General features: G+C 42.3%; 1 protein-coding gene across 1 annotated transcript in view; it reads right to left on the reverse strand.

Moving 5' to 3' along the window:
- Nucleotides 1-26,059, reverse strand: part of LOC308325583 (insulin receptor-like) — a 62,048-nt gene extending 35,989 nt beyond the window's left edge. The window contains exons 1-2 of the mRNA XM_080778120.1: nt 24,839-26,059; nt 15,660-16,208 (exon numbers count right to left, since the gene is read on the reverse strand). Of these exons, the coding sequence (XP_080634246.1) occupies nt 15,660-16,208; nt 24,839-24,917 (628 nt within the window). The 5' untranslated portion in view covers nt 24,918-26,059. The remainder of the gene's footprint in view (nt 1-15,659; nt 16,209-24,838) is intronic.
- Nucleotides 26,060-26,272: the final 213 nt, after the last annotated feature.

Genomic DNA, 26,272 nt, shown 5'->3' on the forward strand with positions numbered 1-26,272 from the left:
GGCCTACTGGGAGTGTGCACTGTGCATGCAACGTTTCACGCTGATTGTGCCAGCGGTGTCCGAGATTAGCTGCACACAAACAGACAGACAGAAGCAGTGACTCACGCAAGGAGCAAAAACATGATATAAAACAGGAAAATTATCTTTGTGCTAGTGTAAATGCATGTTCTTTTTTAACCTATTTTGGGCGGGAACCCCTTTTGGTGTTTTAAACATTATGTTATAATTTAGCCATTGAAAAATGGTTGTAGGTGCTTGTAGGTCTGCTATTTTTGAGAAATCGTAAAAATGTGGCGCAAATCTTTGAATATAATATTCTTTCAAAGTGAATGTTTTTAACTCAGGTCTAAATGGGTTAATTATTATTATTAGCCACCCTCAGACTAGATGTTATAGAGACTAATAATAAAGTTGCCTCTCTATCCAATCGTTAGCTGTTCATAGCACATTACCAGGTATGGTCTTGGTAAACAAATCTTTAGCTTCAGTGTCATGTGGTGCTGTGATGTTTCTTCAGGTTAGTTACACCAGGAGTGTGTGGGTACTACTGTTAAGTTCCTGTTTCGTGACATCATTCATGTAAAAACCAATACAAAATGTAAAAAAAATTACACAAGCAAAAAAACCGAATTAACGAAGGACCCCAACGGAAACAAGCCATAGTGCTTTCTTGGGTTTTAAATCATCTTCGCAGACCTTGTATTGAACTGCACTTCCCTGTGCTTTTTACTGCAGTGCAAACCGTTGAATAAAGTATTCAATCAATGAATCGATAGCAGAATAAGCTGTGATTGACCTCAGAGTACATAGATACTGTGAGGCACAAAGGCCAAGCAACAACAAAAAAAAGACACACGCACACGCACGCGCGCGCGCGCACGCGCACGCCTCATCTTCACAGGCTCCTGTGGTACAGTATACTTCTGGTCAATGCCTGTCTGACCTCCTGTCATGCAGTCCACTCATGCAAAGCTGCAGCGGATCACATAAAAGCTACGGGGAATAAAGCGTCAGGAATGTCTGGCTCTTTATCTCATTAATGGGACACTGGCGAGGTCTACACATTGTTATGGCTCTGTTGGACAGAGCCATAACAATGTGTATAACCTCACCAGTATGCTGCACAACAACAACACCGCCGCCACCACCACCACCACCAGCAACCAACCAACCAACGCGGCGATGCCAACTACTGTACAGACCCCTGTGTGAGGGAGTTGAGTCAGAGTCAACTACTGTACAGACCCCTGTGTGAGGGAGTTGAGTCAGAGTCAACGGTATCGTTACATCACAGGTTTACATTGTGTAAAACAGGGGGTGACATTCATTTTTGTTGCAAGCTCTGTCATTTTCGTTATTTCCATAAAATAAATAAAAAGGGAAGAAGAAGAAGAAGAAGAGGGGGAAGGGGAAGAGAGATAAAAACAACAATTTATCTACCGTAATTTCCGGACTATTAAGCCGCTACTTTTTCGCCATGCTTTGAACCCTGCGGCCTATACAACGGTGCGGCTAATCTATGGATTTTTACAGCTTTATAGTCATATTTACAGAAAGTATATCAATCCGGTGTGGTACGTAAATGAGATTAATGCATTCCGTTACAGTAAATGTAATGCCAACTTGAATAAGAGAAGCAAAGAAACATATTTACTCTGCTAGCCAGGCAGTGACTAGCGTCAGTGACTAGCTATAATAATGACTATTCAATGATCGGAGATGTCACAGCAAGCCAGATGAATTCCAAGTCTCAATGAGGAATTTACTCATTGCTTGGTTGTGGATATGAACAGAAGGTTTTGTTTTCCTTCATACTGCTTTGTTGGCTAGCCTTTAGTCGCTCGTGAATGAATTTATTGCATTTAAGACTCTGACGAGAAGAATCGGAAGAACAAATGAGACGCATTAATCAAGTACAACCACAAATATAGCTGCAGGCAGCGATAACAGGGGCCAAACAATACGTGAAAACGGCACGGTTAAGCCAGAACTGCATGTCGGGGAAGAAGAAGAAGAAGAAGGAAAAAAAAGGTACAAACCCTAGTCAAAAAAATCCTATAGGATTCTGATAGCAAAATCTTATTACATTTTAATTCATTTATTTTTTTCTTCTTCTATTCCATTGGAACCTTTTAAAATGTTCCTAATCCTATAGGATCCTAATGGAACTTTGGAAAATCCTATAGGATTGTCCAAAATTTACAATAGAATCAGATAGAATTCTATAATAAATTTGGAAAATCCTATAGGATTGTATTAGGATTTTTTAAATCCTATAGGATCCTATTACATTTTGAAAATGTGCCAACAGATCCGAGTCCATTTTCTTCACATATACTGTAAAGGGTATACTATTCTACATTGTAAATGTTGCACACAATAACCTAAGCTAATTTTAACTGATTACACTAATATTTTCAGTTACTGAATGTAACAGGGAATATGAAATCCTGGCACCAGAGGTAGATCAGGCAGTCCTTAAATCTCTACTCTCTGCACAAACAAATAATAGATTAGCCTACCGAACAGTTGCCAACTGAACACAATTGGGTCACATACAGTAAATGATGTTGCCTTAAAAGTACGTATTAGGACCGCATTTAACTCTCTCTCCAGATGGAGAGAGAGAGTTAAATGCAACGATAAGTGTAGTGCTGCATCTCAGTGTCTAATATGGTGCGCCACGCCATCTGCTTCAAATAACTGTATTCAGTCAACCAGTGTTTTACCTAACACCAGGGCTGACATTTCTCTATGGAAGTAGTGAGACCACCTTCAACCACGTGCAGATGTGCTCTACCAAGGTTGGTTGAAATAATGGTTTTATTAAAATAAGTCCCGGATTGAAACTTTAAAAAAACACAGCTTACATGGACTGATCACCAGAAATTGATATAGACGGCATCAATTGTACAGTAGCATTGGGCTTCAAACTTCCCCATTAACCACTACCACTGGTGCTTGACTGCTGTAAGGCTTGAGTTCATTTAAATGGTCCGTTTTTAAATACTAGGCATATGCACCCATTTCTCTGGAGAGCCCCAGTATATGTATAGATATAAAGACAACTAAGTTTAGGGATAAGGGGTGGCAAAAGATAGCACTTGATGTCTGTCATTAATAGGCTGACGCCTGGTTTAGTCTTCATTAGTGAGGAACATGTGTTCCACACCGCTATTTTGCATGGCAGCCTACAGCAGCTCCCTCCCCTAACTTCAAGAGTAATGTAGATAGACGGACAGTAATGTAGATAGATATGGCAAATGGTGACTTCAACCTTAAAGGGACACTTCACCCTTTTTGCAAAAAAATATATGTTAATGACGTTTAGGAGCTTTAGAACACTTTCCTGGGGGTCTTTATGTGTGTAATATGTGGTTTTAGATATTTCGGATTGTAGCAGTGAGCCTGTTGTCTCTGATGTCATGGACACTGGGCTCACTTCCTTCCTGGACTACATGTTGTCTCAGTAAGACAGCTCTCCCCCTATCCACAAGGAGGAGCAGTGCACCAAAGAATTATGGGAATTGTAGTCCAGGAAGGTAGTGAGACCAGTGTCCATGACATCAGAGACAACAGGCTCACTGCTACAATCTAAAATAGCTAAAACCACATATTACACACATAAATACCCCCAGGAAAGTGATCTAAAGCTTCTAAACGTCATTAACATATATTTTTTTGCAAAAAGGGTGAAGTGTCCCTTTAAAGTGGAATTCTAAATACCCTTCTTTGAGATCAGTCTTTTTTTTTTTTTTTATGAGAACTCTCCAGAAACTGGCAGTGATTGCAAAGCCACCATTGTGGATAATATAACTGCACCCAGTGTGATTTTCCGAAGCTATGGAAAGATTTTCCAATTCATTTTCAAATTTTACAATTCCAACTCAAGTCCTGGTATTGCAATAAAATCAGGCTGACCTTGATATAAAAAAAGCTCACACACGTTCTACTACACTGTCTACACACACACACACACACACATCGATCGGTCGGTCGATTCTTTCAATTCTGTTGAGGGAGCATCTACTGATTGTTTCACTATGAAAGAGTGAGAAAGATACAGAAAAGTAGAATAAATAATTAAACATCCAAGTTCCATTGGAGACAACGTGTACACTACACTAACTGAATCGAATGTTTAGGTTGGATTTTGTCTGAACATCTTCCAGCAGAGCTGTCCTTTGTCACGCCTGCAGACACATTAGACATTGATTTGGAGAATAAAATGGCAGCCTGATCGAATTCACCTGGTCTGAGCAGCAACTTTATCTCATCCCTTCCTTGGATCCCTACGTACCCAAATCAGAGGGTCAGCATGCCCTCATACCACAGAGCACTGAACAAGCTATATAAGAAGACACAATAACATTGTGCTTTCCATCAGACTAATGGGAAATTAACAGTTAATCGGACTAATCGATTAATCCATTATAACATTGTAATAAATCATTTTATATCTCTATTTTGATCATGTCATTATAGGCTCAAAATGTTTCGTATCACAGCACAATGTGAGCTTGTAGATCCGCTATTAATTTTCACAATCTTTGCACGACTGTTGTGAGACAGAGTATAAAATCACAAGTGGTTAATCGATTCGTTGATATACACGTATACTATATAACAAATGCTTCTCAATAATTTGATTAATTGGTAAATTAATCAATAAAATAATCACCAAAACAACGCTAAGTAGTGAAGTGCGTCAGAGGATACATCGAGAAACGCATTTCCCAATCCGGATTTCAGCTCTTATGTGATTTTATACAAAGCCCTAATGACCTTGGCTTATTTTGTTCTATTCTTTCCTGGTATCCACTTGTCAGCCGGTCTGACTCAACAGAAGTGGGGCCCAGCTGAGACAACTGAACAGGAACTGTAAACAATTTCATTAACCAGGCTCCATTAATAGAACAAAAACACGCAAACAACATGGAAGGACATTCTTTTTTTGCGTTTGATGTACCCCTGGTGCCGCTGTCTGTCGTGTAATGGCAGGATATCCAGCTCATCTGAGACTGGAATGGAAATGATGAAAACACTGCTCACTTTGACAAGCAGATGAATTAAGCCCAGAACATTGAAAACCGTCACATCCTTCCAGCACTCAGGTGCGACTACCTTGGTGATTTATTTTTAAAGCTTTTCTGTGACTTGGAAAGTACTTTTTTATTACTAGAGTGGCTACTTGGAACGATGCAAGTTGGAAATGAATGCCCTACCCAGTTATTTTGTCTGTGTCTCTTATATGCCCATATATGGAGTTCTTTGTTAGGCATGCCCAAATATGGAGTCTATGCCGATTTCAGAATGATGTCAGAACAGGCCAGCTCCATATATGGACACTGGGCAGGGGCCATGTCCTTTTTTGGGTGGTTCTGGACAACCGTGGGTCCGACCGACTCGACATCGGCCACTGCAACCCCTGTGGTGGGGTGGAACGCGTGTGTCGAATTTGAAGTCGGTGGGGCGAACGGTTCTCGAGTTACGTAGATTACACACGTACTTTACAGATTTCCTATATTTTTGAAAAGTGACGTGCCACTTGCCACAACGTGTGTGTTAATAGAAGTAGTCCAAACGAATTGCTCACTGCACTTTTACCAATTCATACAGAAACAAATTATCCATGTCGTTCAGAGATTCAGGCATTATTCAGCCTTATCGTTTTACCGTACTGATGTCAATACATGTCATTGTCTATATCAGCTTGTTTCTCCAAGATCAGTATTAAAATAGAGACTATCAATACCAAGTCTGAGGTAATCAATAAGTAAAGACAATTACCCATTATTACTTATAAAACAAAAAAAATACAAAAACAAGTTACAACAACATCTAGGTATCAAAGGATATTTTAAAAGTTAGACAACAAGGCTTTTCCCCCAGAGAGGCCAATCTAAACAGCAGATAAGCCCCTTGTAAATAGAATGCCTGAGCTGAGTGCGAGCGCATACGACAGCAAAGAAACGCCTGTCTGCCGAGCTTTAACACATGCCTCAAATGTCTGGGATTCCAGTGGAAGGACTCCGGCAGTTGCAAACTGCGGAGCGAAGGCTCACAAGCCGCAGCACCGAGTGCCAGAGCAGTTAAATCAGCAAAAGAAAAAGGCGTTTGCAGAGAGAGAGAGAGAGAGGAGAATGGGGAAGGGGGCGGGGGCCAGGGCCAAGCGGGCAGGCTGACTGACATTTGGATTTAGGCTAGTAGAACTCTGTGTGCTGAGCTGTGAAGCAAGCTGACACGGTGCTCTCCCAGGCCATGAACAATGTGGCGAGGGTTTTATGACTTGTATGCATCTGTCTGATCATGTCTGACATGATTTCACCCCCACCAGAAGTTTTGTGGTATGTGCGAATGAAGTGGAGCCGAAACCGTCAATAAAACAGTTCATTAACCACAGTAGGTGTAGCGCTCAATGAAACTTGACATGAAGCCTCTAAAGGCAGTACTTATACCGCCATTACTCCAGTGCACTGAGTTCATATGTTATTGCCCTGTACTTAACATGCACTAATTGGTTTGAGGTTAGATAAGAGCCAGTTTAGTTATGGAACTTCCTACAATTAATTGTACCTTTTTTGTATTCGAGTAAATTCTCTGAGATACAGTCCAGCAGAGTAGGGCTATTGATCCTCCTAGCCCATTTTGGGGCGTGAACCTCTTTTGGTGCTTTAAACATTGTTATAATTTAGCTATTGAAAAATAGCAGACCTACAAGCTCATTATGAGCTTGTAGATCTACTATTTTTGAAAAATCGTGAAAATATTTAAATTACCATCCGCTCCAGACCGGTTCACACGGCGATTTTGGAACACAGACCAGACTTTCCTCCGAGGTGGAAATTAAGCCTGTTGACGCGAGGTCACATTGCTGCAACGTCGTTTGTTGCTCTAGTAGCTTTGTGTTACTTACTGCCAATATTGATTCAGTCTGTATGTCTTTTATTTTATTTTGAAGACCCCACAATGAACCGGTAGCATCTCCTAAAGCTCCCTATTGGTTCACCAACACACTGTAACTATGTGTTCGCCTCCCCTTCCCAGTAGAACACAAGTGGAGAACACGGACGTCATCAAATTTGGAGTGACGCCCCTCTGCACGGTTATTGGTTAGGGAAATACAAGATTCACTCACACATTAATCATGATACCAAAATTGCCTTTTTTCACCTTCGAAATACTGCACGAATCGGAGCCAATTTGTCATTGGACGATGATCCATGCCTTTGTTTTTTCTCGGCTTGATTTATACTGCAATGCACTTTTTTCTGGATTACAAAAGAACAGAACAACTGACAGATTACAACTTGTCCAAAATGCGGCAGCCAGAGTTTTAAATAAAACTAAGATGAGAGAACATATTACAGTTTACTACATACGGCAGTTTTAGCTTCACTGCATTGGCTTTCCGGTTGTTTTTAGGATTGATTAAAAAAAAAAAAATACTTGTTTATAAAGCACTCAATGGTCTTGCACCTTCCTACCTACATGACTGCCTGCCTAAATATGTCCCAAACCGCCCCCTCGGGTCTTCCACTGCTGGCCTGCTCGCTGTGCCTAAATAAAGCCTCTGTAGACATTTTTAAAGCACAGCTCAAGACCTACTTCTACACTACATGCTTTTAGTTGATCTTTTAAATTCCTTGTTATTCATGTCCTCACTGTATTGCATTACTGTGATTACTGTATTTTACTACTTACTCTATTCGTTTATTTGGTCGGGACAGTGTATTGCTTGTCATGAAAGGTGGTATACAAATAAAGTTTTATTATTTATTATTATTATTATTGTTATTATTATTACTCCCACTCCTATGCCACATTTCCTGGGTCGTTTGCCCAGGCTCTCTTTTTTTCTTTTGAAACTAAATCACCTGGGTCTCCGAGGCTATTGGAGCGCTGAAATAGCAACACTTTTTGATAGCGTGTCACACCCTTAACGTCCCTGGCGCCCATTGAAAATGACTTGTGGCTTATGGTTTTGTCGCTGCTAGTGTGAATGCAGCATTAGGGTTCATCCTGCCATCTAACCGTTAAGATAAATTAAATAAATGACGAAATCTTGTCAATTTGGACTAAAAGGAGGAAAGGTCACCAGGTCAATGGCAAGGGTTCATCATGAACGTCCTCAGCAAGTCTCATGGCAATCTGCCCTTTAGATTTTATGAGATATCTCGTGTGCGAGTGGACATTTTGGCCTAAGGACGGTGCGAGGGGAAAGCCATGGGGTCACTAAAGTCAGTATGGTTCATTCTCTGGGGAGCATAAAGGTGCAGTACACAGCAATCCAGACACTAGTTTTGTTGGGACCAAAATGTTGGACGCACCAAACTGACTGACATGGACATCCTTAGAGCTAATGGGGCTAAAATATTTCCATTGAATCTAACCCTAACCCAGAGGCACATAAATGGGGAGGGTCTCAGAGGCAGAACTAGAAATAAAATGGTAAATGGTGCATTACAGTATTATAGTGCTTTTATCCAAGGTACTTTACATAGATTGTGCATTACATTCACCCATTCACACACACATTCATACACCGATGCCAGAGGAAACCACACAAGGCACCAACCTGCACATTCGGGAGCAATTAGGGGTTCAGTGTCATGCTCAAGGATACTTCGACACTAACTCTGGGGGAGCCTGGGTTCGAACTGGCAACCTTGCGGTTCCCATCCAGCCACTCTACCCCTGAGCCACCGCCGCCCAGAAATAGAGGAGTGATTCATTTAATGGCAGGAGAACAGGGCATGACTTGGCTTTCAAACATGTGTCAAGTTTTAGAGGGCAACACGATGGGTAATGAATACACAAGCCTGGCAGGGCTGTTGAAATTGGCTCACACCGACACTCAACATGTCAGAGAGCATCAAACAACATCAAAGAGCAGTGTCCTGACTGTCCTCATGCCATAGTCCAGTCTCATGGGAGAACTACAAGGCTACAAGGTACGACTTGAGGTAGTCTAGGACAAGCTGGTATATACATAGTCAGTAAAGCCAATGGCGAGCATCCATCTATGAAGATATTCTTTATTCACACCGGCAACATGACATGTGGGACCTGTCTTGGGCCAGTGGGGGATGGAACCTCAATGTTTTATGATGCCACAGTTTCTCTTATCCCAAAACCATACATACACAATACAATTTGTCAGCGTAAACGTTGATGCAAATGGACCGTAATGTTTTGGCTTCATTTTTATACTTGTGTCGCACAATTGTGAGCACATTGTGAGTTCGAAGACTAGTTTTGAACGATTTTGTACTAATGACGTGTCAATGAAGTGTCAATCACAAGTGTTTCACCACTTCCACTCCCCTTCTCTCCCCACAATTCCTGCGCCGTAAAAGAAAGAAAAACATATTCTTGTCATTAACCTGTTCCGTGTGTTATTTAATCCTAACCTTTTCATTTACCAGCATGGCTTGAGCAGCATGCAGTGACTCGACACCTCACCTGGTCATTTTGTAGCTTTGTCACCGCCCGCTATAGTGTAAACTATTCTAGTAATTCTAAGAAAAGATCATATGCCCCCCGCTGTCCAGTCGCTAGTAGCGTTAGATTTAATCATACCTCCCGTTGTTGTCGGTCGCCGTTTGTTTTGGCCGCATTTAGCCACACACACACACACACACACACACACACACACACGCGCGCACGCTTCATTTAAATGTTATGCTAAGCTGCACTAAGTAAAACATAATTTGTTGGCGTTGCGATTCTCCAGAGTGTTTTTTTCACAAGCTGCTCAGTTTGTCCTCTTAATGCCTCGGTGACCTCCACAGGTTACCTGTTGGTATTTTGGTCTCGTAAAAGTGTCGGCGCTGCAGCGGCGACGCCACTTTAAGGCCCCCGAGGCTCCATTCATAACCTCTGGGAGGAAGCAGGCCAACAAAGGCAGGAAACAATCGGGAAGATTGCTCTGTGAACTTCTGCGACAGCTTATTGTTTCGACTTTAGAAACGGGAAGATGAACTTGGCGCCAGTAGTGTGCCACGGCGTTGTGGGGGGGCCAGGGCAGGACACTATAGGGGAAAGGGCTAAAGAGCAAGGTCAACATTGAGGTGTGCATGCGCCCCCCATGGTGGCCACTGACCTGCCCCGCTGTCCACCAGAGCTAGCTTGTGTGTGTGTGGGGGGGGGGGGGTTCACATCCCCGATTACACCACCGTGTTACTCTCCTGTTTCCTAGCAGCAACACTAAACAATAGCCGTCCGCTCCGTCTGCAAACATGCGCACACACACACACGCACATGCGGGGGGGCGGGGGGTTATCTGTGTGATTTATATGCAGAGTGTCTGTGGCTGCAGTCATAGTTACATGTCCCCTACACATAAACACACACACAAACTCATGTCTTGTGATACGTGGTGACAGACGTTGTGACGTCTGACCCCACTGCGCCAAGAGACCGGTGGGGTCCAGGCAGGGACCCCCAGCGTTCGTCCATGCGGGGGTTCTAAATTGACCCTTGCAGGTCTGTAACTCTGTCTGAGTGAATAACAAATGGAACCACTCTTAACGGGTTCCATTTGGTTCCATTTGTGTATACTCTCAGAATTACGAGGGTCCTTGAAATTAACACGTTTGGAAACGACTGGCCAAGACCCTCCATATGAAGGGTGCGGATAATTCACCTGACCCGACTCACAATTCACAGCAGCTCTCCAGTTTTAACAGCCTGCATATAGCATAACAGCAGTTAGTGTACCCCCCCCCCCCCCCCCCCCCTTCACGCAGTGAGGCAGGCAGGCACACATACCACGGAGTGTGCAGTGCCAACCAATCAGTGGTTAGGGGTGGCTATACAAAATCCCATTCTATAACCCCACCGCCCGCTGTTACAGCTAATTAAATATGTACCAAATTTTCGTAAACTCAAACACGTGCTGCAGTTTGCTCCACCAACCTCCTCCTCCTCCTCTCAGCTGGGTGCCTAATCTCCTCAGGAGGACAGATAATAAATGAAGATCGTTTTAGAACGCGTGTAAAATACAAGCTGCCTGGGAAACCCAGGTTCGCTTGGAGCCTTATTTCTTGGGGCCTGGCGAGGTGCCCTGCGCTGGGAAGTCGCACTTGCTCCGACAAAGAGGACCAAATGTGATTACGAAAACAAAAATAAAAGATTGGTGGAAGTGATTACACAGTACACCACGAGCTTGTAAGTCCGCTATTTTTGAAAAATCGAAGAACGACTGACAGAAAACTGTAGAATCTGATCTCAGGTCAAAATGGGTTAAAATGGGCCGTCAATGCAAGCATTTTGAAGGTGGTCCAAGAGGCTCTAGTCTGCATCATTTCAAGCACTCCGTTGGGCTTGTTCCAAGACGAGGATAAAGAGAGAGACAATATCTCAACCTGGGGGCCGAGGCCACACTCCATATAATAAACATACACGGCAAAAACTGTATTAACCACTTTATTTCATACTTTGTAGTACGTTGCCGTCATGCGCTGTTCGTTAATTTGCCAATCTGCAATCTTGCAACACGTTTGTCAGCTACTCAGCTTATTCTGTAGATTGGCAATTTAAAAAAAGAAAAGAACATATTAGCTTATAATGGCATGCCCAAAATAGGGACACCAGGGTGGTTAACCCATTCTGACCTGAGATCAGATTCATACGAGGTTTCCACTAGGACACACACTGGTCTGATGAACCCATTCTGACCTGAGATCAGATTCATACGAGGTTTCCACTGGGACACACACTGGTCTGATGAACCCATTCTGACCTGAGATCAGATTCATACGAGGTTTCCACGGGACACACACTGGTCTGATGAACCCATTCTGACCTGAGATCAGATTCTAAAAATGTCAGTCGTTCTTCGATTTAAAAAAAATAGCAGACCTACAAGCTCATAGCGCGCCACTCGGTGGCGCGCTATGAGCTTGTAGGTCTGCTATTTTTCAATAGCTAAAGCATGACATGATGCTAAACACCAAAATGGGTTCCAGGTCAGAATGGGTTAAAGTAGATAACGAATGCCATAATCATGGATTTAATCCTAGAATTAACACTTCATTTGAAAGGGTATACATGACACATGACATAGTCACTCACAACTAAGCACAACACGATAATACCTAACCCAAAATATATAAATGTTATAAATGGTTATTTTGTCACTTTCAATGTCAAACATACATCATCCTCTATATGTCAAGTGACAAAAGTTGACATGATACCGTCATACTAAAATGTTATGATGACATGTTCAGCTTCAAAATGACACAATAAACTGAAGTGAAATTGTTGTTCCGTGTGTCCTAGTATGATCAAGTAGGCAAGATAATATGGAGATAGGAGGTTTCTGTCCGACAACAAAACAATAATGTAAATGCAGTAACGTAGTGGGCCAGGCAAGACAGGTTGAAAAGAACCAAGGGCAGAAGAACAAAATAACTCGACATCAGCTGTTGACACAATGTTATGGAGGGTTTACTAAAGTGTTATCTATTGTTCCATTCATAAGATTACACTCATTAATAGTTTTCATGCAGGTGTCAGGACAACACTGGTTGTCATGACACCTGCATGGCCATCAGCATATGCCCAAATTAAGTGTTAGCCTTCTTTTTAATGAAACAAGGGAAAACGTCTGTCAATCTGGTGTAACTTTCACTGATTACAAATAATGTAACTACGGTCATGAGTATCATTATAAAAAACAAACAAGAACCTAGTTTCATTCACAATGTTCACCCAGAAACGAGCTGAATAAGGAACATTGTTTCATCCACTATTTTCCGATATTGTATCTTTGCATCCATTCAAAGGCTGAGTGAAACGGGCAAAATGTTCATGTCAGACTCAAAACTTCATATGAGCTGAAGCCAATAGTTTAAATATTATTCAGGTTTTCTTTTACAGTGCATCTACAGTGGAAAAATTGAAACCCTAGAGGGGAACTCTTGATGTTAATTGAGTCACAAGCGATAAGTGTCACCTTCTACCCCGGCAGGAGGCAGGGTGCGCTGACATCCTAACAAGCCTAACGGAGCCTGATCAAATGGCCATTATCTTTAGACTTTAGTGTCGGTGAAACGGAGTACTTCATTCAAAGTTCAGGCTAACAATAGTGTTAGTGTTAATGATTCTTCTAAGTTGAATCACAATTACAACTTAGGCGCTTTTACATTTGATGGGGCTGGTTTTTTTTTGTAGATTTTACTGACTTTCAGAATCTTAGGTTCCAATTGAATTTGAATATTCAGAGATAAAAACAGAATACAAATGTTTATGAAAAATTATGATGTATAATTATATTTGATATATGAACTATATCTTGACTTGTATCCGATGTGGTTGTCTTATACTTTTAAATAAAGCTGAACATCATGTCTGAAGCATCCTTGCCTTAGACAAATAATGAAATGAATTCAAAAGGAATTATTTGAATACAAACAGAACCTCATCCCACAAGGACCTACTTTAACAGGGAAGATAACACAAATACATCACAAAATAATGACACTGCCAATGCCATTAATTTGCCATTATTTCGACGTTTATGGAGATAGTGTGTGCATGTGTATGCAGTGAGTAAGAAAAATCAATCACTTTTGCCGGTAATGAGCATCTCCTGCAACCATGTCTTGCCACTCTGCTAAACGGACAAACACAATTTAGTGCAAAAAAGGATGCCGAGATTAGCAATGGCTCACTCTGAGGCTGAGGCGCTGAGCAGCTCCAATTACTCCTGGTTAGAGAAGTAGGGGAAGGAAATGGTTTGTGACTCCAAACACGGGAGCTAAGCCAAGCCTTATGGTTGCGCAGCTCTGTTTTCTGCAGGTGTTCACTGCACAGACTACAGAGGAACCGAGTATGACCCACAGTTACCTCTGGCAGCACTCTCTGCAACAGGGAATGCACCGCCGATACAGTTTTCTCACTGCCGGGCCATTAATGGGGATGTGCCAACTTATGTTTGCTATAATCTCTCAAGAACAGATTCCGCTACTGAATCTGTCGGCAGGGGCATTCAGAACGTGTATACATTGTTGTTTGTGGGAATTAAAACATAGGCGCTGTGGGTCCTGCCTACAGTGTATATGTGAGTATCAGGTTTGTTTATGGTTATGTCTGAGGCAAAGTGACTTACCCGTGGTCCGCCCGCTGGCCCTCCCATTAGCGAATTTTAATAAAGGATTGGTGTGTCATTGTGTGTGTGTGTGTGTGTGTGTGTGTGTGTGTGTGTGTGTGTGTGTGTGTGTGTGTGTGTGTGTGTGTGTGTGTGTGTGTGTGTGTGTGTGTGTGTACAAACTACAAACAACAGAGATGGGACTGAGCACTGAATGCCTCGCACTCTGTTCTGTGGTTCGAGCTAGGGCTTAACAGGTCTTTTCATGCTTTAGTGAAACTAGGCCAAAAACCACAGGCCCCAGACCACAAGACCACAGGCCCTGCCTGTGTCGACTGCAGCCCATGATTGGGAGATCAGCGCTTGACTGTCGGCTTCTGGTCTTCGTTCTTTGTATGAGGGAATGGCACACGTATGACGTTAACTCAATTCAGAGCCATCTCTGCTACTTTAGACCACTTCCTCCATAACATTTTCACCACAACTTGACAACAGCTCCACTGGGTCTACGGTCTACAGTACAGATCTATTCAGCAGATCTATTCAACAACAAATACGAGCAGAAATCGCAAGTATGGTCATTAGTTAAATAAATAAACACAGCGCGGTAAAGGAACGAGTGTGTGCTACACAGGTCCACGGTAGCTCAACAGAAACTGGCTGCTTGCAACTGTCACAACAAATTCAAGCACTTCAACACAAAAATAAGTACTTCAGAAAGCAGATCTGCACAATGGAGAAACTGGTTCAAAAGAGCAGTTACATGAGGTGTTGCATAACGGTGCAAGCCAAGGGGTTCAGACGGCACCCATACGCAAAAATTCTTGTCAGTGCTCAAACTTGAACTCATTGGCGCTGTGAAAATGGGTGGGCTTGTCATTTTAAAACAATAGGTACTTCAGAGAAGAACGATCTGTTCCATTATTCCCAGGAATATTTAATTTGGGGGCCATCATTACATTTGGCATCATAATACTTTTCGCTGTGCTGTACTTGTACTGTACATTGACAATAAATTGAATCTCATCATCATCTCATCGTCTGTCATTATCATCTATCTCACCCAGAAATCTTCACAGATCACAAAATAATCCAAACTGGAAAGTTTGTGGAAAACAGAGTGGAAAACAGACCATAACAGCCTCGAGGTGTTGCATCATATTCAAAGAGTATAGTTCAAACTGCTTTAACACAAATGTTGGCTTACTTTACTAAACTTAAGCACATGACTTGGCTCCGACATTTCAACACCAAGAGAGACACAAGTGACTGTCTTTGCAAACAAGGCAAAAGATGCCTCTAATATTGCAAGGCTTTGTTCTTTTATTTTGCCCAATTTGAGAATTATTGGACTAAATTCTCCAAACTGTCTGTTGCCATTTCAAATCAGGCCCACAAGTGACAAAGATATTGGGTTACACTTCATTAAATGCATTGTAGCTTTAGAGATTGAGACCAATAAAATAGTTGATGGGAATTAAAATATTTTGTCTATGTGGTTGCATTTGGGGGTTTACGGTAATTGTCTCGTCTTTAAATGTTTTCTTTAAATACGACTTACTTCTTTGACAGTGTTTCTGCGTCCAGCACCGCTCGCTCCAGTGTCCGTTGATGGTGGTCGTCAGACAGGTGGTCTTTCCTCTGGCCGCCCCGGGGCAAACATCTCCGCACTCCCGGTCATTCTTGTTGGCCACTATGTAGTTGTCTTCCACTGTATCCAGGATCTTGGACCAGTCCAATGTCGACAGGTAGCAGAGGTCCGGGTTCTTCTCGATTCTCACTGCTCCCCGGGTGATGTTCATCAGGCTGTGGAGGCCGATCTCGTTCAGCTGGAGCATCTCAAACATCACCAGGGCGTAGTTGAAAAACAGATTGTTTCCCCGGATGACGGTCAGATTAGGGAAGAGGTCACCGAGTGTCTCCAAGCCGTAGACCCTGAAGAGCAGCAGGTAGTCGGTGACAACGGTCAGCTTGGGGAAGCTGAGGCCGCGGAAGTCTTCTGGCTTTGTCTTGAACATGAGCAGGATCTTCAAGTGGCCTTCGATAACAGTGCAGTTCGCCAGTAACTGGAGGTTGGTCACATTGTTGCGGATATCCTTGCTCGGGCATACTGCAGAAGAAATAGGAAAGAGGAGGGAGAGCAGAGAGAGCGAACAAACTTTTAAAGACTGGTTTCTTTCATGCATGGAGTAAAGAGATCTCAGAACATGGAAATCAACAAGATTAAGCCACTGTAATTGCTAGTTAGGCTCCACAACTAATAGTCGGGATTTTCTCAGTTTACACTAGGTCTAAAGGAAAACAAACACAAATACCGTTCATTCCTCTTTGGAACAACTGAGCACTTTCATTCCGAATATCGTAGGGCTGGCCTAAAAACCTGGAGGTGAAAGGTTACTGTACTGTAACTGTACTGTACTGTACTGTACTGTACTGTACTGTACTGTACTGTACTGTACTGTACTGTACTGTACTGTACTGTACTGTACTGTACTGTAAAACTGCTGTTCCTCAAACAAACACTGTGTTCTATTGTGTTTCCATTTTCTTCTGACACTATCTCAAACCAAAATGAAAACAGTTATAAGTTAGTATTTATCTTGTCCAGACAACCACTGATTGTAACAGCAGACCAGATGATGATAAAGCTAACATGACACAAGACGTCTGTGCTGCAGCCATCAATTGGAAGGCCAGTTTTAAGGGAAGCTAAAGATGGCTTTGGTGAGAGGAAAAAAATAGACCACACTTGGTATTGAGAGGGCATATTTCACTGAAAAATATGTGGTTATGTCTCCATCTGTGATGAAAACCAGGCGCTTTTTGCTGACATTTTGTTTAGCAACCACATATCTGGCTGCTACCCCCATTTAAATGTGGAGAGCCACCACCAGTGTCAAGTTTTGCTCATCACAGGCTGCTCCTATGTGGTTTGTATCACTGCCCCTGTAACTTCACACCATTAATAACACTGGCTAATGTATTAAAAATATGCTTCTGTAGGGGGCCCATTCGAGTGCTCAGGGTCATGGATCACATTAGTATGTAGCAGGTTTGCGGCATTTCCTGCCATGACCTAGACACATGATCCTGTTCAAAGAAAGAAATGTCACAACTACGCCACTCTTCAGACTGCCCACATTTTTCCATCTCAACTCTTTCCAACTGTTATAATAAAGGAGGTAGATGCACAGGCCTGGAGTGTTTTTTGCAGATAAAAACAAAATCACATTTTGTGTGAGATGAGGGGCGCTCTTATCATCATACATCACATGCTCAGCCAATCAAATCAATCAAACTGTAGTACACACAAACACACAAAGCTGGGGCCCTCAAAAAGGTTGACCGTAATGAGGCCCACCTCCCCAACACACTTGAATCGCGGATATTAACCAGGCTCTTTCAAGGAGATGCCTCTTGTGTGACATAACCATGAAAACTAAAAAAGAAACATTTTCTTTTACAGGTGCAGTGTGTAACAACATTCCAGGCCCCATTTCACAGTCCACACGTCATGGGTGCATTTGGAGAAGTGCTGCCTGGTGAGTAAATAGTGATACTAGACTACGAATTATTGCTAACAGTCTGATACGGACATAGTCTGATCATACACAATAAGAGAAACAAAGTGGGTCAATCAATGTGCTGCTCGGCTCATTAGCTATCCGTCTACTTCTTTATTGAAGCTACAGACCGGAGTATGCCGTGCTTAAGCACTGAATCACGTTTTGAAAAACACAGATTGGTCGCAAATTCAATGCAAGAATACCATAGTATTATTAAAGTTCTTGGTTGATATATGGTCTATTCTTACGAAGGTAGCAGCCCATGCTGGCATATATATATGGGAATCCCTGCAACCACCATCAAGGTGCCATGCACCTCAGACGAACCGCTCAGCCATGTGGAGAAGTGGTATAACAGCACAGCACACGCCTCTTTATGGTAGCAGGTCATTTTACACCTCATGTTGCATAACAGTACGGGCCAACCGGCACACCCAGTGTCCCATCACTATGTGTGCTCTGTGATGACAAACAACAACCTTTAACACCGTGACCTTTATAGCCAGAGGGGAGAAGAAAAAAAGATTGCAGACTTACATACTAAAACAAGTGCTTTGAGCCCAATTTCTTTCAATACAAGCCAGATTCTCAACATTGATTTCAATCACATTGGCATTTAACCACATGAAAGGGGGAAATTAAGCTTTCAGCTTCAGATTAAAATGAAAAAAGGCAAAAAGAAAAATATATATTTGGACTCAGGGAGCGTAGTGCAATCACAAGCAGTGAGCTTGTAGATGGTTATTTCGTTTTCGACAGAGATTAATTAGTAGATGAAAAAAATATTTTGGGGGACTCTGGTTCTACAACTCCTCATTTGGACTGGTGCATAGTGCAATCACAGCCAGGGAGCGTATAGCCGCGCAATCACAACACAAGCATGACTGGAATCCCGGCAAAAACCTGTAATTTCAACACATCCTACTCAAAATGAAATGCTTCCCCTTGAGCATGGAGTTTGCCGGGGCACTGCGAAGAGAGTCTGGCCTACTGGAGCCTGAATCCATTAATCAAGAGGACTCAACCTCTGACAGCACATTTGTCTCATAAGCCTAATTTAAAGCGTGCTGCATCGCACGACAGTGTCACTCACTGGAAATCTGTTATTGTCATCAAGCGACACTATCACCGCTGTGCAATTCGATTACAGTTAAGTATAATTGAACATATTAACCCCAAAATCCCTATATTGTGCATGTCATTAGAGGTGAAATTTGTTTTCAATTGTTTTCTAAATAGTAGCAGACCTACAAGTTCACATCACATTTTCGTAATGTGAGCTTGTAGACCGGCTATTTTCACATAATATAAATAGGGCTACGTTGCTGTCTCTCACTCACATGTATTATTTCTCTTATGCTTGCACTCTCACTTGAACACAATACACAAAGACACAGAAATACTGCATGCAGAGACATGCGGCGCACACACACACACACACACACACACACAGGCCTAATAAAGGAGGAGCCCAGACCGGAAGTGTGAGAACATGTGGTAGACTAGGCCAGGAGATCCTGGCAGTAAGAGACAAGAGTACTGAGTGACCCCACCGAGACGGCAGCACATCACAGGGCAGCGGGTCCAGCCTCCAATCAGTGTACACTTTCAGCCAGGCCAGTATTTTTAGCAACACATTCCCAATTGAGAATCTATTACACTCTGTTCCAACTCCGTACCCAATAGTGGTTACTAGCGTCGGAAACTGGAACACTGCAGGCCCTGGTGTGTACGTGAGGAATTCTAGAGCAACAGAGAGCGAGAGGACGGCTACGGAATGACAAGGCTGACTGGCTTTTCCTGCATGTGCTCATTATGATCTAAGTTCCCACTTTTCCTAGGTGGTATGGTACGTCCGCAAAATAATCGACTATATACTCAGCTCAAACTTTGTTTTCTTTGTTGGAGAGTACAGCCCACATGCAATAAACATACTTGTGTGATACATAGTGAGATAACACAGTTAATCCGAAACAAGCCACACACTGTGTAGACTTTAAGCACTTCCAATAGAGGTAAAAACTAAACAAAAACAAAAAACAGTTGGTGGACGTCACAGGCAAACAGGGTTTCCATGGTGACCGGGCTGGCTACTCTTTATTAGCTTGCAGAACATGGACTTCTCCAAGTCAGGTCTAGCACAGATGCAGATTGCAGAGTGCCAATTAGAATCACAGGGAGAGCAGATTTCCATTGACCAATAATATCAACTCTCTCTCCAGAGACACACTTGACAGGCCAGGCCAGTAAACAAAAGAATTATGTGGATATGGGCTTTCACGATGTATTGTGCCAAAGAAAATAAAGCTATATTAAAAAGAGACAAGATGTATCGTCAAGATGAAAGACTGCATCAGTGCATCATGATTTATACTGCAGTTAATTTGTCCAAATGTCCAAATAAGCAAATCGTTGCATTTCCGCAGATGATTTAAGCCTAAACTAATCTAAGATTGCATCAAAGGATTTACGGTACAAGCATCATGGACAATTTCTTCAAGGTGTTGTGTCGGAAATAACTAAACTTTTCAATGGTAATCTAAGACGAGATGACTCAGAGGTTAGTGAGATTTATGCAGTATCGATTGATTGATATCTGACCTTACAGAGAACTGCTTCCCTTAAGCTCTTGTTTAATTGTATTCCTTCTTCTGTGCAAAGGACTTTGTAACTTTGATTTGAAGAAACTGTTACAAATAAAGTGTATTAAATGTAGTATTAACTCAGATTCCGCCACAGCACTGATATGGGGAGTTTGTGTGAAATGAGTGTATCATCCATTATCAATCATTTAAAACCAAGCACCCCAAACATGGAACAACATGCTTCACTGGCTATAACTGCCACTTTAATGGGTCTTTTCCCATCAAAAAACATAGTGATATTAATTACCAACCTATAAGAGAGATCAAAATCAAAGCTGGTCCTAAATTTTATCCAAAAGGTTAAAGAAATAAAAATTAACTCCACAAAAATTCTCCACAGAGGTTTTGAACACAGAATTCAAGCTGACTGCATTACTCAGCAGTCTAACTTATATTTTTTCAGCATTATGAAATGCAAACACATAAAAGCGCCATAGGTGTAAAGTTCCTGCTCGCCGCAGTGGACATTTGGATTTCCTCTGTGGTGCCCCTGTCTTGGCCAAGCCCTCCAATGACCATATTTGCCCATGTTCACAATAGGGGTAGGCAGTAAAGAAAAAAAATTGATCAAAATGACTATCCCACTTTCTGAGGAGCTCTGCTTGCCCGTTTAGCCGGCCTAAACATGGGCTCCATCGATACTTTCTGTACAACAGCACGGCAATCAGGGACTCAATCTTGTGACGGAGGCAGGCAGGTAGGGGCTGTGCTACTTGTCGGTGGACTGGCCGTGCTGAACATTATCACTGGGCCTCCAGGAGGCATGCATGAACACAAACACTCTACTCTTGCGACACTTCCCTTTTCAAGGTTTCACTGGTGTGTTGTTTTCCAACCTAGACTCTAACCAACCACAATCTGCAGAATGCCGAGGTCACTGAGGAACACGCTCGCCGTTACAGCTGTGATGTAATCCCCGTCGAAAAGCGGTTGTAAAAGCTAATCGTTGATTCGTCCATCAGCATATTGCGAAGTGTAAACAATCAAACATGAAACATTTATTTTGTACTTTCGTTTTATTGATCTTCTGTAAAATAATGCTAAGATGAGAGGATATACCAGGGAAGGCGTGCCGTTGATATTTTGTCTACAATTAATTAACCAAGGTTAATTTCAAGGTTGTTTTTTGTAATGGGACACTCGATACACATAACCCTGCGACTTTGAATGACTGGGAATTGTACTGTATATATAATTGTATTGAACATTGAGTGGTTACTGCCTGCCTGGTTATATCATTATTCATTTATTGGAAAGCAAAGGCTTAGTTAAGTGTTGGGAGATGTCACTTCAGGGATGTAAATATCTGGGAATAGTGTCGAAACCATGTTGAATTGTACTATAGGCTATCCTATATATGGCTTTTAGTTTTAAAATAAAGTTGGGTGGTGGAGAATGATTAAGGTCAAACTAATTAAGGTATAGAGTAAAAGACCTAAGGGGGGAAAAAAAGACTAAGCAAAAGCTTTGTTAAAAAGGTATGTTGACTGTTGTGGATGCAATAATGCTCATGTGAGTGGTGTAAAAGCAAAAAAAGATTTTTTATCTAAACTAGTGCATATTATCTAAATGTGTTTGCTCTGACATCACAAGCATAGAATAATGATACAGGTGATACAATCTCTCTGACTTTTGACGTTCAAAAGAAATGTACAAATAAGTATGTTAATCAAACTTTAACTTTTTTCCCCCTTTGTTGTTGATGATGCAATAACACAATGTTGTTGAATGTTTTGCTTAGTGCAAGTCACTCTGCAGCACTAGCCACATGTGACACCGATGTGGATGCAAGTCCACTCCAAAATAAAACCAGAGACTGCAAACCACAATTCTGCCTCCAGGCTTATGACTCAATGCCCTGTGAAGATACGGCTCCCTCGAGATCGTTTGGTGATTCACCTGTCCATACGCTGCTCTCATCTCCACATTTCCCTCGCCCAACACGGAAGAAAAGGGTATGACTTTTATCATTCGACTTTTTCATGGGCGTATCATTCGTCTTTAAATTGTCATCTCACATTGGTTTGGTGATGTCATGTGTTGCTTTATCCTAAGGCAACCGAATATTACTGCAAAATTCTGATGTAATTTGTTGTACGTCAATTAACAACAATAAAGTACACGGTTGAAGTTTGGCTAATTTCGCAGAATATTTGGCTATTGTGACATGCACGGAATAGGGACACTAGGATTCATGTGGTGAGTTCAATCAAGACTCAGATTTACATTATATGCCATGCATGCAATACAGCATATGCCATATAATATAGATAGAATAACAGGTTTAGACTCTCTGTGTTGGTTATGTTGCTTCCAGTTCATTGAAAATTCTGGGCCCATATTGGCCATTGTTGAGGTCAGGAAAGGCCACTGTTGATAATTACCTCCAAAGTGTGAGAGCACAATAACACAGGCATTTCCTTTCACAAGGGGCATCGGTGTTCATTTTTGCTGTTGCTTTACACCAAGAAGAAGACCTATTTAACCACAAGCCAGTTGTAAGTTGTGTCATCACATTTAATCCCGCAACATTATCCTCCTCGCTTGCCGCTTGGGTGACACATGTGACAAAGGGGATGTCTGTTAACATGTAGCTGCATCGTAACTGAAATTTATGAGCAAGATAGGCTACCGGTTTGACAACATGACCGCTTGAGAGGAGAAACGCGACCTGAAGTGAACTGAGCTCTCCCACTGGCACAATGGCAGCCGGGGCCAGAGATTCAAAATACACATAAGTGTTCAGTTAACTCAGAGAGTGTAGCACTCAGGAATTTGCAGTGTGCACTAGTGTGCACACATGCATCACAACAGAGGCTGTGGAATTTTGTGAAACGTATAGTTATAGCGCAACACACACACACACACACACACACAAATACTAGTCCTATAAGGAGAAATTATCTCAGCTGTGAACTTCTTGCTGATGCTGACATCAATCTGAAATCAAATTATATAGGCTACACTGTTAACGTCAAGCTGCATTTAGCTAGCAACATTTTTCCTTTCAGCTGAGTTGGACTGCTGCAAAGAAGTAAAATAAATAAAGAGAATTCCCTGACTTCGACACTGGTCAGACAAGCTTATGAAACCCGCCAGTGTGAGGCCTCAGTTGCACTCTTCCCTTACGTGGTTCACTCTCTAGTCTGAGAGGAGCAAGAGGGGGGGCCCCAGCGGTACAATTACACAACTTGTTTATGATGTACTGTATGCATTTAGAATCTCACACAAACTGATCTGAGGACATTGCCTCAAAGTTTACTTCCATTTCCCCTCTCTCCGTTTTTTTATAAACTCATTAATATTAATTTAAATTAACAATATTAGGGTTTTAGCCCTTTGAGAGAGCTGGGTTATAAGCACAGAATGTGAAGTACAGACTTCAAAGATAGCACAATAGAGTGGCCATTCTTGTTAATCTGGCTGGAAAACAAATATAAGCCAACTGTGCACAATGCAGTTACTAGAATTATCCTGCAAAATAAGATAAATCTTTACACTACAGACAGATCAAAAGTAATTCAAGCCCTGGCCATAATGATAATACCCTTGCCAAGAGCATTGCTCTCAGAGAAGAGTAGGCAGTGTACCATGCAGTATGTCTCAGTCCACAGTGCCTTTCCAAGATCAAAAAGATCCCACAGTTCACAAATTCAGGAACAATACCTTTCACACGGAAAATGCAAATGCAAAGAAGGTATTCAATTTAGAAATATATTTTTTTTTAAATAAGTGCAGGATAAGCAGTGTCATATTTTTCTAATGAACTGTACAGCATTTAATTTAACTATGTCATAAAGTCCAAATTGTTCAGAAAATGCATCAGGGTGGAAAGGCTGTCAATTATGAACTGTAAAATCTCTAGTAACCCTCAATCATATGCTGTGATAAATGGTGTCGCCTACTACTCGGTATATGGGACAGTAGGTCGAATTGTGATATCAAACATCACTATGTAGTGTGTCTTTCCTTATACAAAACTGGACCATAATTATCTGCAGAATGTTTATTTTAAACCACTGGAACTCCAACGTGGAATCTGTGGACGACCAGGGGTCTTTGATGGGGGCTGCAGGGGGTCCTCGGTTAACTGACCAAATTGACCCTTAGTACAGGCGGTAACCCCGGGTCCCCGAGAGTGCATAAGTACATACATCCTTTTCTACACTCTTAATATGATTTTGTGTGTATGTAGATCGGGGTTGCACAGAAAATAAAAGGATCGGCATTGATGCTGCCACGCAGCAATAAATCTCGTTCTTGGCAGCAATGATGGCTATAATTTGTTCATTCTCAGCGCAGCACTTCAGAACAACACATTTTGTTTACAGTTCTCGTGGAGCCAAACAGCCGATAAGTGACAACCTTTGTCCCTTGACTCCCTTCAGACCTTCAACACATCGCTACTGCTGCCTGCCTATACCTGCCATTATTATTATTCTTATGAGACAGCTGTCAATCCCGTTATTCTAGTTGAAATGCACATAATGTGACACGGACACAAGTGGTGTTTGTTGATCGATACTTACTCTCTCCGGCCGTTTGGTGACTGATACACACAATGAAGACACTGGTCACAAAAACCACAAAGAAAGTCCGGAGCCACATATTGACTCAGGTTAAGTCAATAACATCCAACGGCTATAGCCCCTCTGCGGAGCTGGTTGCGAATAATCCTTGTGATCGCACTTCAAACTAGCCAAAGAAATGGCTCCAGGGGATGTGATGGGTTTTATGTGTACTTCACGCAGGACGAACCAACAGGTAAACAAAAATATAAACACATCATCCCCGGAAAATGGGCGGAGGGAAGGAAGCAGGAGAGAGTCCAACGTGTTCAGCAGTCAGATGGCTAACGTTAGCCACGTCATGGCTAATTGCTGTCGGGTGGAAATTCACCACCAGCATTCATTCATTTCATTAATTCATTCACTCCCATCGGATATGAATATTCAGTCATGTGTTCGTTCCTGGTTAGATGCATCGGTGCGCTGTTCTAATGAGACAGAGACAAAAGGAGAAGTCATATGCGACCGACGCGACCTGCTGCTGGGGAGCAGAACAGGCCACAGCGCAAGTTTTGTTGTTGTACACAGTACTAGCTTACTTGCAAGTTCAAGAACATGTCGGTTTAATATATCACGAACGTGTCAGTTAAGGTCCTCGCGTGTCCTCTTTGTGCAGTGTCGGGTTGTTTGCAATGAAGATGTGCAGACAGACACGACCACCATGCCAGTTCGCTGATCCGAGCCGAGGGTCGTGGCAGGCAGCGTGGCGTAGTAAACTCACTGCGTTTCACTCACACACACACACACGGGCAGCATGAAAATGGAATCCCCGTCAATAAACCAAGAACAAGAAGCACATTTCTCTTGTTGCGCATGGATGGTCTTGATCTGATAGCAGCGCTCTGGTGAAGCGCAGAGACACGGCTCCAAAACAAACTCTTGTACGTGGAGTCTTCAAGGCTGCTGTGATTTGAATGAGTGTTGTTCTTCTGTCATCATACTTCGTCGTGGCTGATCATCATCAGCTCTCTGTCGGTGTGGGAAACCAATCCAACTGCGCTGCTGCTGCTCCGAGGGTTTCATGCGACACTTTCACAAGAAACGTGAACGATTGTTTTAATGGGAAAATATTCCAAATTTGAAGTTTGAAACGTAGGCTTTTTCTGTTCCCCACTAGAGGTAGATTATGCAGTCTCCATGCAAGTCCCCATAAGGATCCCCTTCTTCCCTCAGTTCCCTGCTTCTCCTCCGCCAGTAAACAAACCTGCCAGTGAGCCAGATCATGGGGTGGAGGGAAAACACGGAATGGATTTTCTTGGATTTGCACAGCAAGTAGTTGGAAGAAAGTTACTTTACTGCAACCGCAGTGAGTTTGTTTTGCAATTTGCATGACGGTCTTCAGTAGGAATTAGAAAAAGCATCTCTGTGGTCAGTGGTCACATAATACTATTTCAT

This window comes from Protomyctophum bolini (genome assembly GCF_963924005.1).
Source record: "Protomyctophum bolini genome assembly, chromosome: 12".
NCBI classification, from domain to species: domain Eukaryota; kingdom Metazoa; phylum Chordata; class Actinopteri; order Myctophiformes; family Myctophidae; genus Protomyctophum; species Protomyctophum bolini.